Consider the following 12,767-nt stretch of genomic DNA (forward strand, 5'->3'; position numbering starts at 1 on the left):
AGGGTTGCTCAGCCTTGCCTTAGCTCCGCAGCCTCTCTTTCCTGGCCTTCCTCCTGTCTGCGCGTGCGGCATGGAACCCGGCTGGGACCTGGGGGCCTCGGCAGGCCGCTCGCTGCTGCTCTGCTCCGCGCTGCTGGTGGCGGGCTGTGCGTTGGGCCTGCGCCTGGGCCGCGGGCGCGGGGCGGCGGACCGCGGGGCGCTCGCCTGGCTCTGCTACGACGCCCTGGTGCACTTTGTGCTGGTAAGTGCCGACGCCGGCCTCGTGGGGGATGGGGCGCCCCTCCATCTTCCCGAGCCTGGGGTGATCCAGACGGCGGGGAGTCTGCAGAGACCACCCCCCCCCCAGGCCTGAGGAGAGGCTGCACCATCCTGAATTCACCTAGGCTCAGGTGCTGCTCTTTCCTTTGTTAACTTACCCCCCAACCCCGCATCGCTGGGGGAATTTCTGCTTTGACGTAGTTGATTTCAAGCTACCCACAGGCAAGAACCTCAGTTCTGAGTAGGGGGTTGGAGGGACCACTTGGGAGCTGAGATCGTTGGTGGGTGTTTTGTGTCTGTTTTTTTTTTTAAAATCACAAAGTCCAGGCTGGCCACAACACAAAGCAAATAAAACCCTGTACTTCAACGGTAACCACCATCTCTTGGATGAACCAGACACAATACTGAGCTTAAAATTTCTAAGCTAGTAGTTATTGTCTCTATTTCTTAGGGGTGAAACAGGCCCCCAAATAGTGAAGTCCTAGTGCCTTTAAAAAAATTTTTTTTAATTTTGATTAAAGCTTGCACTGTATGTTACTTCAGGCTTCAAGATGCTAAGATCTAAGGATCGGGGTTCAAACCCACCCCGTGGCAGAAAAGTCCATGAGGCTCATCTCCAATTAAACACCAGAAACCAGAAGGAGAGCTGTGGCTCCACTCCCCAGCAAGGGCTGGGAATGTGGCTTAGTGGTAGAGTGCTTGTCTAGCATGCATGAAACCCTGCAGGTTTCCTCAGTACCACATACACAGAAAAAGCTGGAAATTCTGCAGTTGGCTCAAGTGGTAAAGTGCTAAAAAGCCCAGGCCCTGAGTTCAAGCCCCAAGACTGGTAAAACAAAGTCCCAAGACTGGCAAAACACACACACACACTTTAAAATTTCATCCCATGGTTTTCCCATCAGTAAGTAAGCAGGACAGTTGACCTAAATTCACATTTACTGTAATACAAACCTTTACTATTTGCCAACTGGGCTAAATGAGAAAGTTCTATTGAAATGTCTGTCTCATACACTAACCAAAAAAAAACCTATTGTGAAACAATTTTTTTTTGTAAACTTGTTGGCTCAGTGGTAGAGCGCTTGCCTGGCATGCATGAGGCCCTGGGTTTGATTCCTCAGCACCACATAAGCAGAAAAAAGCCAGAAGTGGCACTGTGGCTCAAGTGGTAGGGCGCTAACCTTGAGCTGAAGAGCTGAGGGACAGCACCCAGGCCCAGAGTTCAGCCCCCATGATCAACAACAATAACAACAAAAATACACCAACTTTGAATCTAGACAAACCTTTACCAGAACTGACAGTGCTAGTACCCGCAGAGTCACCAAAGAACTGGTAGTAGATGGGTGACCAGAGATGCTCCTGGGAGGAGGCATCTGCTTGGCCATTAGGTACTGAATTCTTGATGTTGTATAATAAAGACTTTGAGGACATATTGAGGTAGAGACCAAGAAAGTTTATTAGTAAAGTGAAAGAAAAATAGATTGTACACAATCTAGACATTGATGCTGGCCCATCTAATAACAGTTGCAATGAATGTTTTGATGTCTCTGGTACTGATGTTGAAAAGTAGGTTGTAGTTCAACTCAAATTCACCTTAGGACATAAGCACTCCATTTTAACCTAATACATGGTAATTTCATCATCTCTACTGTTAGACATAATTTTTTTTTTTTGGCCGGTCGTGGGCTTGAACTCTGGGCCTGAGCGCTGTCCCTCAGCTCTTTAGCTCAAGGCGAGCGCTCTACCACTTGAACTACAGCACCACTTCCCGTTTTCTGGTGGTTTTTATTGAAGATAAGAGTTTCACAGACTTTCTTGCCCGGGCTGGCTTTGAACCTCAATCCTCAGATCTCAGCCTCCTGAGCAGCTAGAATTACAGGCGTGAGCCCTGGCGCCTGGCTTTAAACATAATTTTATCAGTTGAGCCAAATATATGGAAGTTGTCCTACTCATTAAACTTGGATTTTAATGTTTGGGCTTCCTTCCCTTCACAAAAAGGATTGATTCAGTCATATGCTCCAACTAAGATGGGTGTCCATCTCTGAAAAGTTTTCTCCCTATTCCCTAGATAGCCTGCCCTCCCTCCCTCCTTCTCTCCCTCTCTCTTTCCCTCCCTCTCTCCCTCCTTCCCTTCCTTCCTTCCTTCCTTCCTTCTTTCCTTCCTTCCTTCCTCCCTTCCTCCTTCCTTCTCTCCCTCCCTCCCTCCCTCCCTCCCTCCCTCCCTCCCTCTCTCTCTCCCTTCCTTCCTTCCTCCCTTCCTCCTTCCTTCCTTCCCACCCCTTCTCTTTCCTTGTTCAGTTCCCTAAGCACATTGATTGTTTGGGGTAGCAGGCAGGGTCAGAGAGAGACTATTGTAAGGTGAGAAATCAGAAGAGCCACATTTTGAGAAGCCAAATCTTCGAGTCTTTATTAAAAAGCTGGTGACTGCATAGTGGACTCCTGTCTCAAAGACCAGCAGCTAGCAAATAACATTTTACACTGCTAGGAATGCCATGAAGGCCAGAAAGGAAAGAAAGAACAAAAACCAATACCAACAAACCAATTCAGCTCCAATGAGAGCTGAATTGGGATACCATGTTGACCTGAGAAGAGACAGGAGACAGGAGACTGGACAGGAATGTGGAGACACAGGCATGGCAATGACCCTTGAGCTGTGTTCTGGGCCTAAATAGGTCAGGGGGCAAGCTCACCAGAAACTCTCAGTCCCAAGCACTGGATTGACAGGTTGAGTAACCTATGAGCCAAGTCTCCACCTGTGCCTCTAGGGATTGAGACATACTCATCACCTGAGAGGTGGAGCTTCTCATCTTCCCTCATCATGAAGACAAGATGCCAGACTCTACCAACCACCATGTGGCCAAGACGGAAGCAGCCAGACCCGTTCTTCCTACTTCCCTACTTCAAGACAAAGACTTTGCTTTTTCCTTTTAGCTAATTATGAGGAAGTATAAGGCTGAAAGCGAACACAGTGCCTTGAATCAAGCTATTAATTTAGTGTTTGTCTCTGGATTCCTGGCTGTTTCCCATGCTTCCTTTTCCCTGATCTATCCTGACTGAAAATCAAAGTTTATCGTGTTGAAAAGGAAAGCACAGTTGTATATGTGGAGGTAACAAGTATTGCTGGAATGCTGGGATTCTTTTTTTCCTGATAATGTGTGGAGATGAGAGATAATGAATATCTTTTTTTTTTTTTTGGTCAGTCATGGGTCTGAACTCTGGGCCTGGGAGCTGTCCCTCAGCTCTTCAGCTCAAGGCTAGTGCTCTACCACTTGAGCCACAGTGCCACTTCCGGCGTTTTCTGCTTATGTGTCGCTGAGGTGCTGAGGAATCGAACCCAGGGCCTCCTGCATGCAAGACAAGCGCTCTACCATGGAGCCACCTTCTCAGCCCTGTAAATATCTTTAACTTTTTTAAATAGAAGTGATCTCTAAATTACCACTTGTACATACAATCTCTCAAAGGACAGAGGAGTTGAACAGGTTGCTAGGCTTACTCAAAAATTATTACTAAAACATATTTTAGACATGTACAGTAAAAAAGCACTGAACTGTGGGTCTGTATATTCACTGCTTAGTTTAAGATTAGCTTGAGCTGGGCACTGGTGGTTCACATCTATCATCCTAGCTACTCAGAAAGCTGAGATCTTGTTCAAAGCCAGCCAGGGCAGGACAGTCTGTGAGATTCTTATGTCCAGTGAACCAACAAAAAGAAGCTGGAAGTGGAGTGGTGGCTTGAGTGGTAGAACACTAGCCTTGAGAATTTAAAAAAAAAAAAAAAAGCTCAGGGATAGCTTCCAGGTCCTGAGTTTTAAGCTCTGGCATTGGAACGACCCCCCCCCCCACACACACACTTACTTTGCTTGTGGTTTATTATTTAAAATTTACAACCAAGCACTGATGTCTCACACCCATAATCCTAACTACATAGGTAGTCTGAGATCTGAGGATTGTAATTTAGAGCCAGCCTGGGAAGAAAAGTCTACAAGTTTCCATGTTCAGTTAACCATCAAAATGCCAAACTAGAGGCATAGCTCAAGTGGTAGAAAACCATCTGTGAGCAAAACTATCAAGTGAGATAGTGAAGCCTTAAGCTCAAACCTTGATACTGGCACAAAAAAATTAAAAATACAAAAAGAAAGCCATCCATGAATCAAATGCCCACCTCTTCACCATCTTCTGTAGTCCTCAGGGGACAGCAAGAAGAAATATGTCCAGCATGTGTCATCCCGAGGACACCAGGGCTGGCATTATGATGCCTGGTCATTTACCAAAAGGTGATTGTTTTAGTTTTAAGTTTAGGCCAGGTCTCACTGTGTAGCACACACTGATTTTGAATTGGAGATGCTCCTCCGCTACCTCCTGAATGCTGGGACGACAGCTGTGCATCACCATGCCCAGCAGGCATGTTCTCTTTAATTTTTATTGGTGGTTATTGGCGCTTACAAGTGTTTGAAATGTTCAGCACGCTGCCAAATTCAATATGAAAATTTCTCTTGGGTCCTGGTAAGGGAGTATTTGGCAGTAAAGCAGTGTTGGTACCTGCCACTAGGTTGAAGCCAGGCTTCAGTGATAAGAACACTAGCCTTGACCATAGCGAGGCTCAGGGACAGTGCCCTGGCCCTGAGTTCAAACCCCACAATAGACATAAAACAAAACAAAAAAAAACCTGAGAATAAAGCCATCTTGTGACCCAGCTAATACTACATGGTTCAAGGATAGCTAGTCAGGAGAACCAATCTTAGGCTGCCCGTGGAAGTTCACCAAATGTGTTTTTAACGTTTATTGCATGTAATCAACATGTGGGCCTGTTTTTGTTTGTGGTAGTTGTGCTAGGCAATATTTCTGAGCTTTTTTGATCAATCTTAGCATTTCACCACTTGGGCTGAGCTTCATTTCTAGCTTTTTGATGGTTAACTGGAGATAAGAGTCTTATGGACTTTCCTGCCCAGGCTGGCTTTGAACCTCAATCCTCAGCTTTCAGCCTTTTGAATAGCTAGGATTACAGGTATGAGCCACCGGTGCCCAATTGTCTTAACAGCTTTTTTGCTGAAGGCTAGCACTCTTATCACCTGAAGCAAAGCTTCACTTCTGGCTTTTTTGTTTCGTTTTTTGGAAGTTAATTAAAGATAAGAGGCTCATATACTTTCCTGCCCCAAGCTAGCTTCAAACCTCAATCCTTAGGTCTCAGCCTCCTGAGTATCTAGAATTACAGAGGTCAGCCTGTATATTAAACACAAACTATCTTCCTAGGTTTTTGAGAATGATGATGGTATTCCAGAATGGTATTCTAGAAATGTGTGATCTAATGGCACCTGGTCATTACAATAACACAAAGCTAGAAACATGGAGATAGAGCAGGGAAAGAAATGCATCTTCTTGGGATTCTTGGAAGAAAGGGGAATTTGAGCTGAGATTTGAAATATGAGTAGAACTTCAATAGGTAGATATACAATGGAATAGCTTCATTAGACACTCATTGGTTCCTGCATATAATTCATCTCCAGGTCACTGCTTTCCCCTTACCCATAGAGTTCCTTCTGAGGAAAGGTCCCCAGCCTAGTACTGGAATCTATATTTTGCTCCTGGGCTCAGTTAGCAAGGTTGTCAGTGGAAGTCACATCCAGTTTTTGGATGAGATCCACTATCTAATTTTAGAAGGCCTTTCATCTTACAGATAACTTAGCTTGAGGCCTACAGAGGGTCAAATTCAGCCCAGCCCCTTTGCCTCTCCAGACCACTTCAGTGATACTTTCTTTAGAAAGTTCCCAGACCAAGTTAAGGAAATGGTATGAATTTTTCTACTTGGGCTAGTGAAAATAAAGTTTTAAAGCTAATGGACTGAGGGTATTTGTTTGTATGAACATATACATGTTTTTTTAAAGAAGATGGTTAAATATATGCATCTAAACCGTGCTTACCAATTTAGTGCTTATGAAGATTGTGAGTGAAAAATATATCACCTTCAAGTCGGGTGCTGGTGGCTCAAGCCTGTAAATAAATAAAAAATAAACCTTCAAAGACACTGTGAAGCCAGGATTAAATGGATATAAAGTTGGAAGATACTTATAAGCTGAGAATGTCATTTCCTCTCTCTCTCTGTCTCTCACTCATTCAGTCACATTTTCTCTCACACACATACACTTCTCTCCTTTCCGTGCTGTTCCTGAGGCTTGAACTCAGGGCCTAGGTGTTGTCCCTGAGCTTTTTTTGCTCAAGGCTAATGTTCTACCACTTGAGCCAAAGCTCTACTTCCGGCTTTTGGTGTGGTTAACTGGAGATAACAGGCTCACAAACTTTCCTGCCTTGGCTGGTTTCAAACTGTGATTCTTAGATTGGCCTCCTGAGTAGCGAGGATTGTAGATGTGAGCCACCATCACCTGGAAGGCTATTACAAACTGTGAGTGAAATAATATCTTACAAGTAACTTATGGGTAATGACCCAAATATAACACAAACTGTAGTATAATTTTGGGAAGTTCTTGAAGAAAGAGGATATTCCATTGGAGGTACTCCTCTTAATGACATAGGGTCAAGATACTGGATCTGCAGAGAAAGAAATTGTGTCCCATTGAAGAGAACAGTATTTCTTGTAGTCACAATACTATAAAGGCTATTGAGGGGCTTTGCAGCTTTTAAATCCACTTACAGATAAAGCAACCAAGGCAAATATATGACATGTAATCAATTTCAACAGTAGCTACACAAGCAGTGGACAGAAGGTGAGAGTTGGAAAGGATGTGAGGGACCATGGGGTGTGTGTGTGTGTGTGTGTGTGTGTGAGAGAGAGAGATTTTTTCCTTTTACAAGGTAAGTCTATATACTGCACCACACTGATGAATAAACAGGCTGAAAATTTTCAGTTTATAATGTTAACACACTTAAATAACCAGCAAAAGAATAATACAGCTCTCAAGAACTCAAAGGACTGGAAGTAACTTTTGAGGTTGACTGGTCTTAAAGAAATAGTATATTATGAGTTAATGAGATAAATCACTAGAGGGATAGATAGAGTGGCTAGAAGTGGTTAACTGGGAAGTGGTACTGTAGTGAATGAGAGGAGGTGCACGCAAGGTTAATGTTGCACAAAACAATTGTTTTGGTTAAAAGCAAGTAGGAGGGCTGGGAAGTTGGCTCAGTGGTAGAGCGCTTGCCTTGCATGCCTGACGCCCTGGGTTTGATTCCTCAGCACCACATAAGCAAAAAGCCGGAAGTGGCGCTGTGGCTCAAGTGGTAGAGCGCTTGCCTTGAGCTGAAGAGCTGAGGGACAGCGCCCAGGCCCAGAGTTCAGGCCCCACGACTGGACCCAAAAAAAAAAAAAAAAAAGCAAGTAGGAAAAGGTAATGACCAGCAACAGAGTTTATTCAAGGAAAAGGAACATTTCAGTAACAGGGAAATTTTAAGTTTAATAGTAGATATTACCTAAATCGAGGAATGTCTAAGCATGTTATGTTTTTCCATATTTGCCCTCATGGAACCAGATGCTGGTGGCTCACACCTGAAATCCTGGCTCCTCCAGAAGCTGAGATCTGAGGATCACAGTTCAGAGCCAGCCTAGGCAGACAAACCCAACAGACTTATCTATAGCAAAAAGTTGAAGCGGGGCACTGGCAGCTCACACCTGTAATCCTAGCTACTCAGAAGGCTGAAATCTAAAGATTGTGGTTCAAAGCCAGCCTGGGCAGGAAAGTTCCTGAGATTCTTATCTCCAATAAAAACCACCAGAAAACGAAGTGGCACAGCGCTAGCCTTGAGCAAAAGAACTCAAGGACAGTACCCAGGCCCAGAGTTCAAGCCCCAGGACTTTCAAAACAAAAAAAGTTGAAAACATGGTTCAACTGGTAAAATGCCAGCTCTGAGTTCAAGCGCCAAAAATTTTAAAAAATCACCCTTATGTGGGCAATTTATACTTTAGTATAGCCATTCAACAACTATTTTTGTTAAGATGAGCTTGGATTTTTATTGTTCAAAAAAAAAAACCCAACCAAACAAAAAACAACTACTATGAGGTTCTTCTCAAAGAGATAAGATCCATGGAATATTCTACTTAATAGAACAGTTAAATGTATTTCTGATTTTATAATGCCAAGAATGGTATTTATTTAATTTTTAACATTAGGGCTGGGAAGATGGCTCAGTGGTAAAGCTCTTGCCTTGCATGCTTGAGGACCTGGGTTCGATTCCTCAGCACCACATAAAAAGAAAAAAGCTGGAAGCGGCGCTGTGGCTCAAGTGATAGAGCGCTAGCCTTGAGCTGAAGAGCTGAGGGACAGCGCCCAGGCCCAGAGTTCAGGCCCCATGACTGGACCCCCCCAAAAAAAATTTAACATTAGCTTATAGTAATTACACAGAGGAGGATTTCATTGTTACATTGTCATTAGTATTACAGTATATTCCAATCAGTCTCACCCTATCACCTTCTCTTCCCATCATTCAACTATTTCTACAGTAATATGTATATGTAATATATATATATATATATTTCCCCCCAATGGTATATGTATATATGCGTGCTATATCTATTTGTGTGTGTGTGTGTGTGTGTGTGTGTGTGTTTGGTCGGTTGTGGGGCTTGAACTCTGGGCCTGTGAGCTGTCTCTGAGCTCTTCAGCTCAAGGCAAGCACTCTACCAATTGAGCTACAGTACCACTTCCGGTTTTCTGGAGGTTTATTGAAGATAAGAGTCTCATGGCCTTTCCTTCCCTGGGCTGGCTTTGAACTGCGATCCTCAGATCTCAGCCTCCTGAGTAGCTTGGATTACAGGCGTGAGCCACCAGCACCCAGCTACATCTTTATCTGTATCTATCTATCTATATATATCACTATATATGTAGTGATACGTATACACACACACACATATATATCACATCTAGCTGTCTTTCTATTCTATCTATCATATTTCTTTTATTCATCTGTTGTTGGCCACCTCAACTGATTCTATTGTGAATAAGGCTGCAGTAAACAGCGTAGCAGGTGACTTTCTGGTATATTGATTTATTCTCCTTTAATTAAGTGCTCAATAGTGGTATACTGGGGTCATAAATGGAGAAAGTCTATTTTTAGTCTTGAGAAAATGCCATACTGATTTACTGATTAACATAATGGCTATACTAGTTTGCATTTTTTTAAAAAAGTATTTAATGATACACTAGCTTTAGGTATCTTCATTTTCAAGTCTTGGTAGGCTAGGCTCCAGAATCATACCCCACAAAGCTCTGGATGGTGTGGAACTCAGAATACTGAGGGTGCTGCCCTGCAGTGCACAGGTCTGTGGTGCTATCCTGTAGTGGTGCCAGTAAACAGGACACTTTTGTTTTCTTCTCTGTAGGAAGGCACTTTTGTCTACTTGTCTTTATCGGGAAACATTGCAGATTCTGAAGAAGGCTTGATTGCATCTTTATGTAAGTAATTAAAAACATTTGCATTTGAAATGTTGGCAGAGATGAATTACAAGTGTGGCTGTCGATGAAATGAGTGCCTACATCAAGTTTTGTTTGATTTCATATATGTATCATGTGTGGATCAGTAGTCAGATAATAGATTATTGGTTATCTAGAGTAGGAAGTAGGGGTAGGAGTGTTGGGGCGCAGTAGGGGAATGACTGCTAATAGATATTAGTTTCTTCTTGGGGTGCAACAAAATGTTCTAAATTAGATTGTGGTCATTCAAATCTGTAGCTATATTAAAACCCACTCTTTAGACAGAAGAATTGTATGCCATGTGACTTAAGTCTCAGTAAAGCTGTATATTAAAAACATCATAGCCAGGTGCTGGTGGCTCATGCCTGTAATCCTAGCTAATGAGGAGGCTGAGATTTGAGTGGGGATCATGGTTTGAAACTAGACCCTGTAAGAAAGTCTGTAAGACTCTGATCTCCAATTAACCACTGAAAAGCTAGAAGTGGACCTGAGGAGCTCAAGTGGTAGAGCGCTAGCCTTAAGCAAAAAAGTTTAGGGACAGCGCTCAGGCCCTGAGCTTAAGCCCTGGCCTTGCACCAAAAAGAAAAAGAAAGTATATCTGGTTGGGGATTTTAACCAGTGGTAGAGCAACTTGTCTAGCATTATGTGAGGTCCTGCACCGCAGAAACAAAGATTAAAAACAAAAAATGTGTGTGTGTGTATACAAATTAAAGAGTGTGAAGTATTTGAAACGAATATTCTTTTATACTTTTAGCATCAACTTCCTTTTTTTTTTGTTAGTCATGGGGGCTTGGGCGCTGTCCCTGAACTCTTTCAGCTCAAGGCTAGCCCTCTACCACTTGAGCCACAGCGCCACTTCCAGCCTTTTTCTTTTTGCTTATGTGGTGCTGAGGAATTGAACCCAAGGCCTCATGCATGCAGGGCAAGCACTCTACCACTGAGCCATCTTCCCAGCCCTCAACTTCCTTTTTAATTGCCCTGTCTCCTCCTGTCCTGCCAAGGTAGTAACAGTTACCAGTCTCCTTCACCCTCATTGCAATCTCATGGTATGGACTTTACACAACATTCTTTTAAGATGGACCAATGAGCCACAGGTAAAACTGCTTTGCTCAGGATGATTGCCCTCAGATTTTGCATCTGCAATTTTCCTCTCTCTCCTTTCCTTCTTCCCTCTTACCCCCTCTCCTCCCTTTCTTCCCTCTGCCCCCCTTCCCCCTCCCTCTTCTCCCTCCTCTCCTGTCTCTTTTCCCCTTCCTTTCCCCTCTCTCCCCTCCCAGTCTAGGAGGAAACCCAGGGCCTCATGTACATTAAGCTTCTGCTGCACCTCTGAGCACCACGCCCAGCCTAACACATTTCTTTGGAGTCACTTGTGTCCTCCAGCCAGAAATTATGTGGGTTCTCCTGCTCATTGCTAGTGTTAGGAAACTTCTAGAGAATGGAGTCTGCTACAGTCAGTGCTTCTGAAAACAGGTCAGTGGTCACCTGGGAGGTGAGCTCTTTGGGGCGGGCATGCTGCTGCTTCATTTCCAGGGTTTATGTTAAACCTTGCTTGAGGATGGCAGGCAGAGCCCTGAGGCTCAGGGCCATGTTGTAGCCTACCTACTGCCTGGCCCCAGAGAAACTGATTTGCCCAGATTCATTCAATGGCATTCAATGCAGATGTCTTACATGGTCTTTCTCAGTCATCCTCACATTTACATGCTCTTCTTAAACAAGTGAAAAAAAAAATCCCTGAATGACTAACACTCTACCATTTGAGCCACAACTCTACTCCTGGCTTTTTGGTGGTTAATTGGAAATAAAAGTTTCACAGACTCTACCTGGGCTGGCTTGAAACCAAGATCTTCCGCTCTCATCTTCCTGAGTAGATAGGATTACAGGTATGAGCCACCGTCACCAGGCTTTACTGAAAATGTTGGCCTCAGTGTGAGCCACTTTTGGGCAGTGTTTGTGGCCTGATGGTTGCTGCATTCTCCAGGCCCATCACAGGGAATCCCATCTGCTCAGAAAAGATTGGTGGAATAAAGACTGAATGGATGGTGGTTTGGGAGCTGTTTTGTTTTCATTGTCTAAACACCACTAATCTCTTTTCTTCTAAAGCATTTGCTTTTACCTAAATGATTTCCTTAGATTTTGGATGCACCAACTGGTACATTTTGCCTATGTGTAAACTTAGGGGGAAGATTTTCCTTTCACTTACTCTGCAGTTACCCAGGTACTGCATTAACTTTGAAGCACAGCCAGTGGCTGAGGACAGATCTCTGCTGTGCCTGGCATCAGGCAGGGCCTCTGGTGCCTTATCTTGGCTGTTCTTTATCTCAAGTCAGCCTGTCAAGAGAAACCTTTGTTCCTGGTCTGGAGAAATCATCTTCCACTGGCCATTAGAGTGGAGAGCTTTGCACTATGCAGGACATTCAGATGCCAGTGTTAGTTTTCTTTTATTTTTTTTAAAGTCTCACATATTTTTCTGCCCCAGCTGGCTCTGAATCTTGATTCTCAGATCTGAATCTCTTCAGCAGCTAGGATTATTGGCATGAGCCACTGGCACCTAGCCACTGATCATTTTTCTCATGTGTGTGTGTTGGTCCTGCGGCCTGGGTGTTGTCCTTTAGCTTTTTTTGCTCAAGGCTGGCACTCTTAAAACTTGAACCACAGCTTGGTGATAAGAGTCTCACAGATTGTTCTGCCCAGGTCACTTTGACCTGGATCCTCAGGTCTCAGCCTCCTAAGTAGCTAGGATTACAGGTAGGTGTAAGCCACCAGTGCCAGGCCCTTTGGCACTTTTTTGGCAGGGGAGGGGGGGCTGTCAGTCATGGGGCCTGAACTCTGGGCCTGGGTGTTGCCCCCTCAGCTCTTCAGCTCAAGACTAGCGCTCTACCACTTGATCCACAGCTCCACTCTGGCTTTTTTCTGCTTATGTGGTGCTGAGGAATTGAACCCAGGGCCTCATGCATGCAAGGCAAGCACTCTACCACTGAGCCACCTTCCCAGCCTGCCCCTCCCGTAAGACTTCCATCTCCAGTAAATTATTCAAAAAAGTCAGAAGTGGCACTGTGGCACAAGTGGTAGAATGCTACCCTTGAGCAAAAAGAAGCCC

The 12,767-nt window shown here is 44.2% G+C and overlaps 1 protein-coding gene across 2 annotated transcripts in view; it reads left to right on the top strand.

Moving 5' to 3' along the window:
* Positions 1-70: 70 nt before the first annotated feature.
* The window catches only part of Ebpl (emopamil binding protein-like), a 17,086-nt gene continuing 4,389 nt past the window's right edge, over positions 71-12,767 (top strand). For both annotated transcript variants that reach the window (XM_013034826.1, XM_013034827.1), the window contains exons 1-2: positions 71-241; positions 9,580-9,652. In XM_013034826.1, coding sequence (XP_012890280.1) covers positions 71-241; positions 9,580-9,652 — 244 coding nt within the window. The remainder of the gene's footprint in view (positions 242-9,579; positions 9,653-12,767) is intronic.

The sequence above is a fragment of the Dipodomys ordii genome, unplaced genomic scaffold, assembly GCF_000151885.1.
Source record: "Dipodomys ordii isolate 6190 unplaced genomic scaffold, Dord_2.0 Scaffold197, whole genome shotgun sequence".
In the NCBI taxonomy this organism is placed as follows: domain Eukaryota; kingdom Metazoa; phylum Chordata; class Mammalia; order Rodentia; family Heteromyidae; genus Dipodomys; species Dipodomys ordii.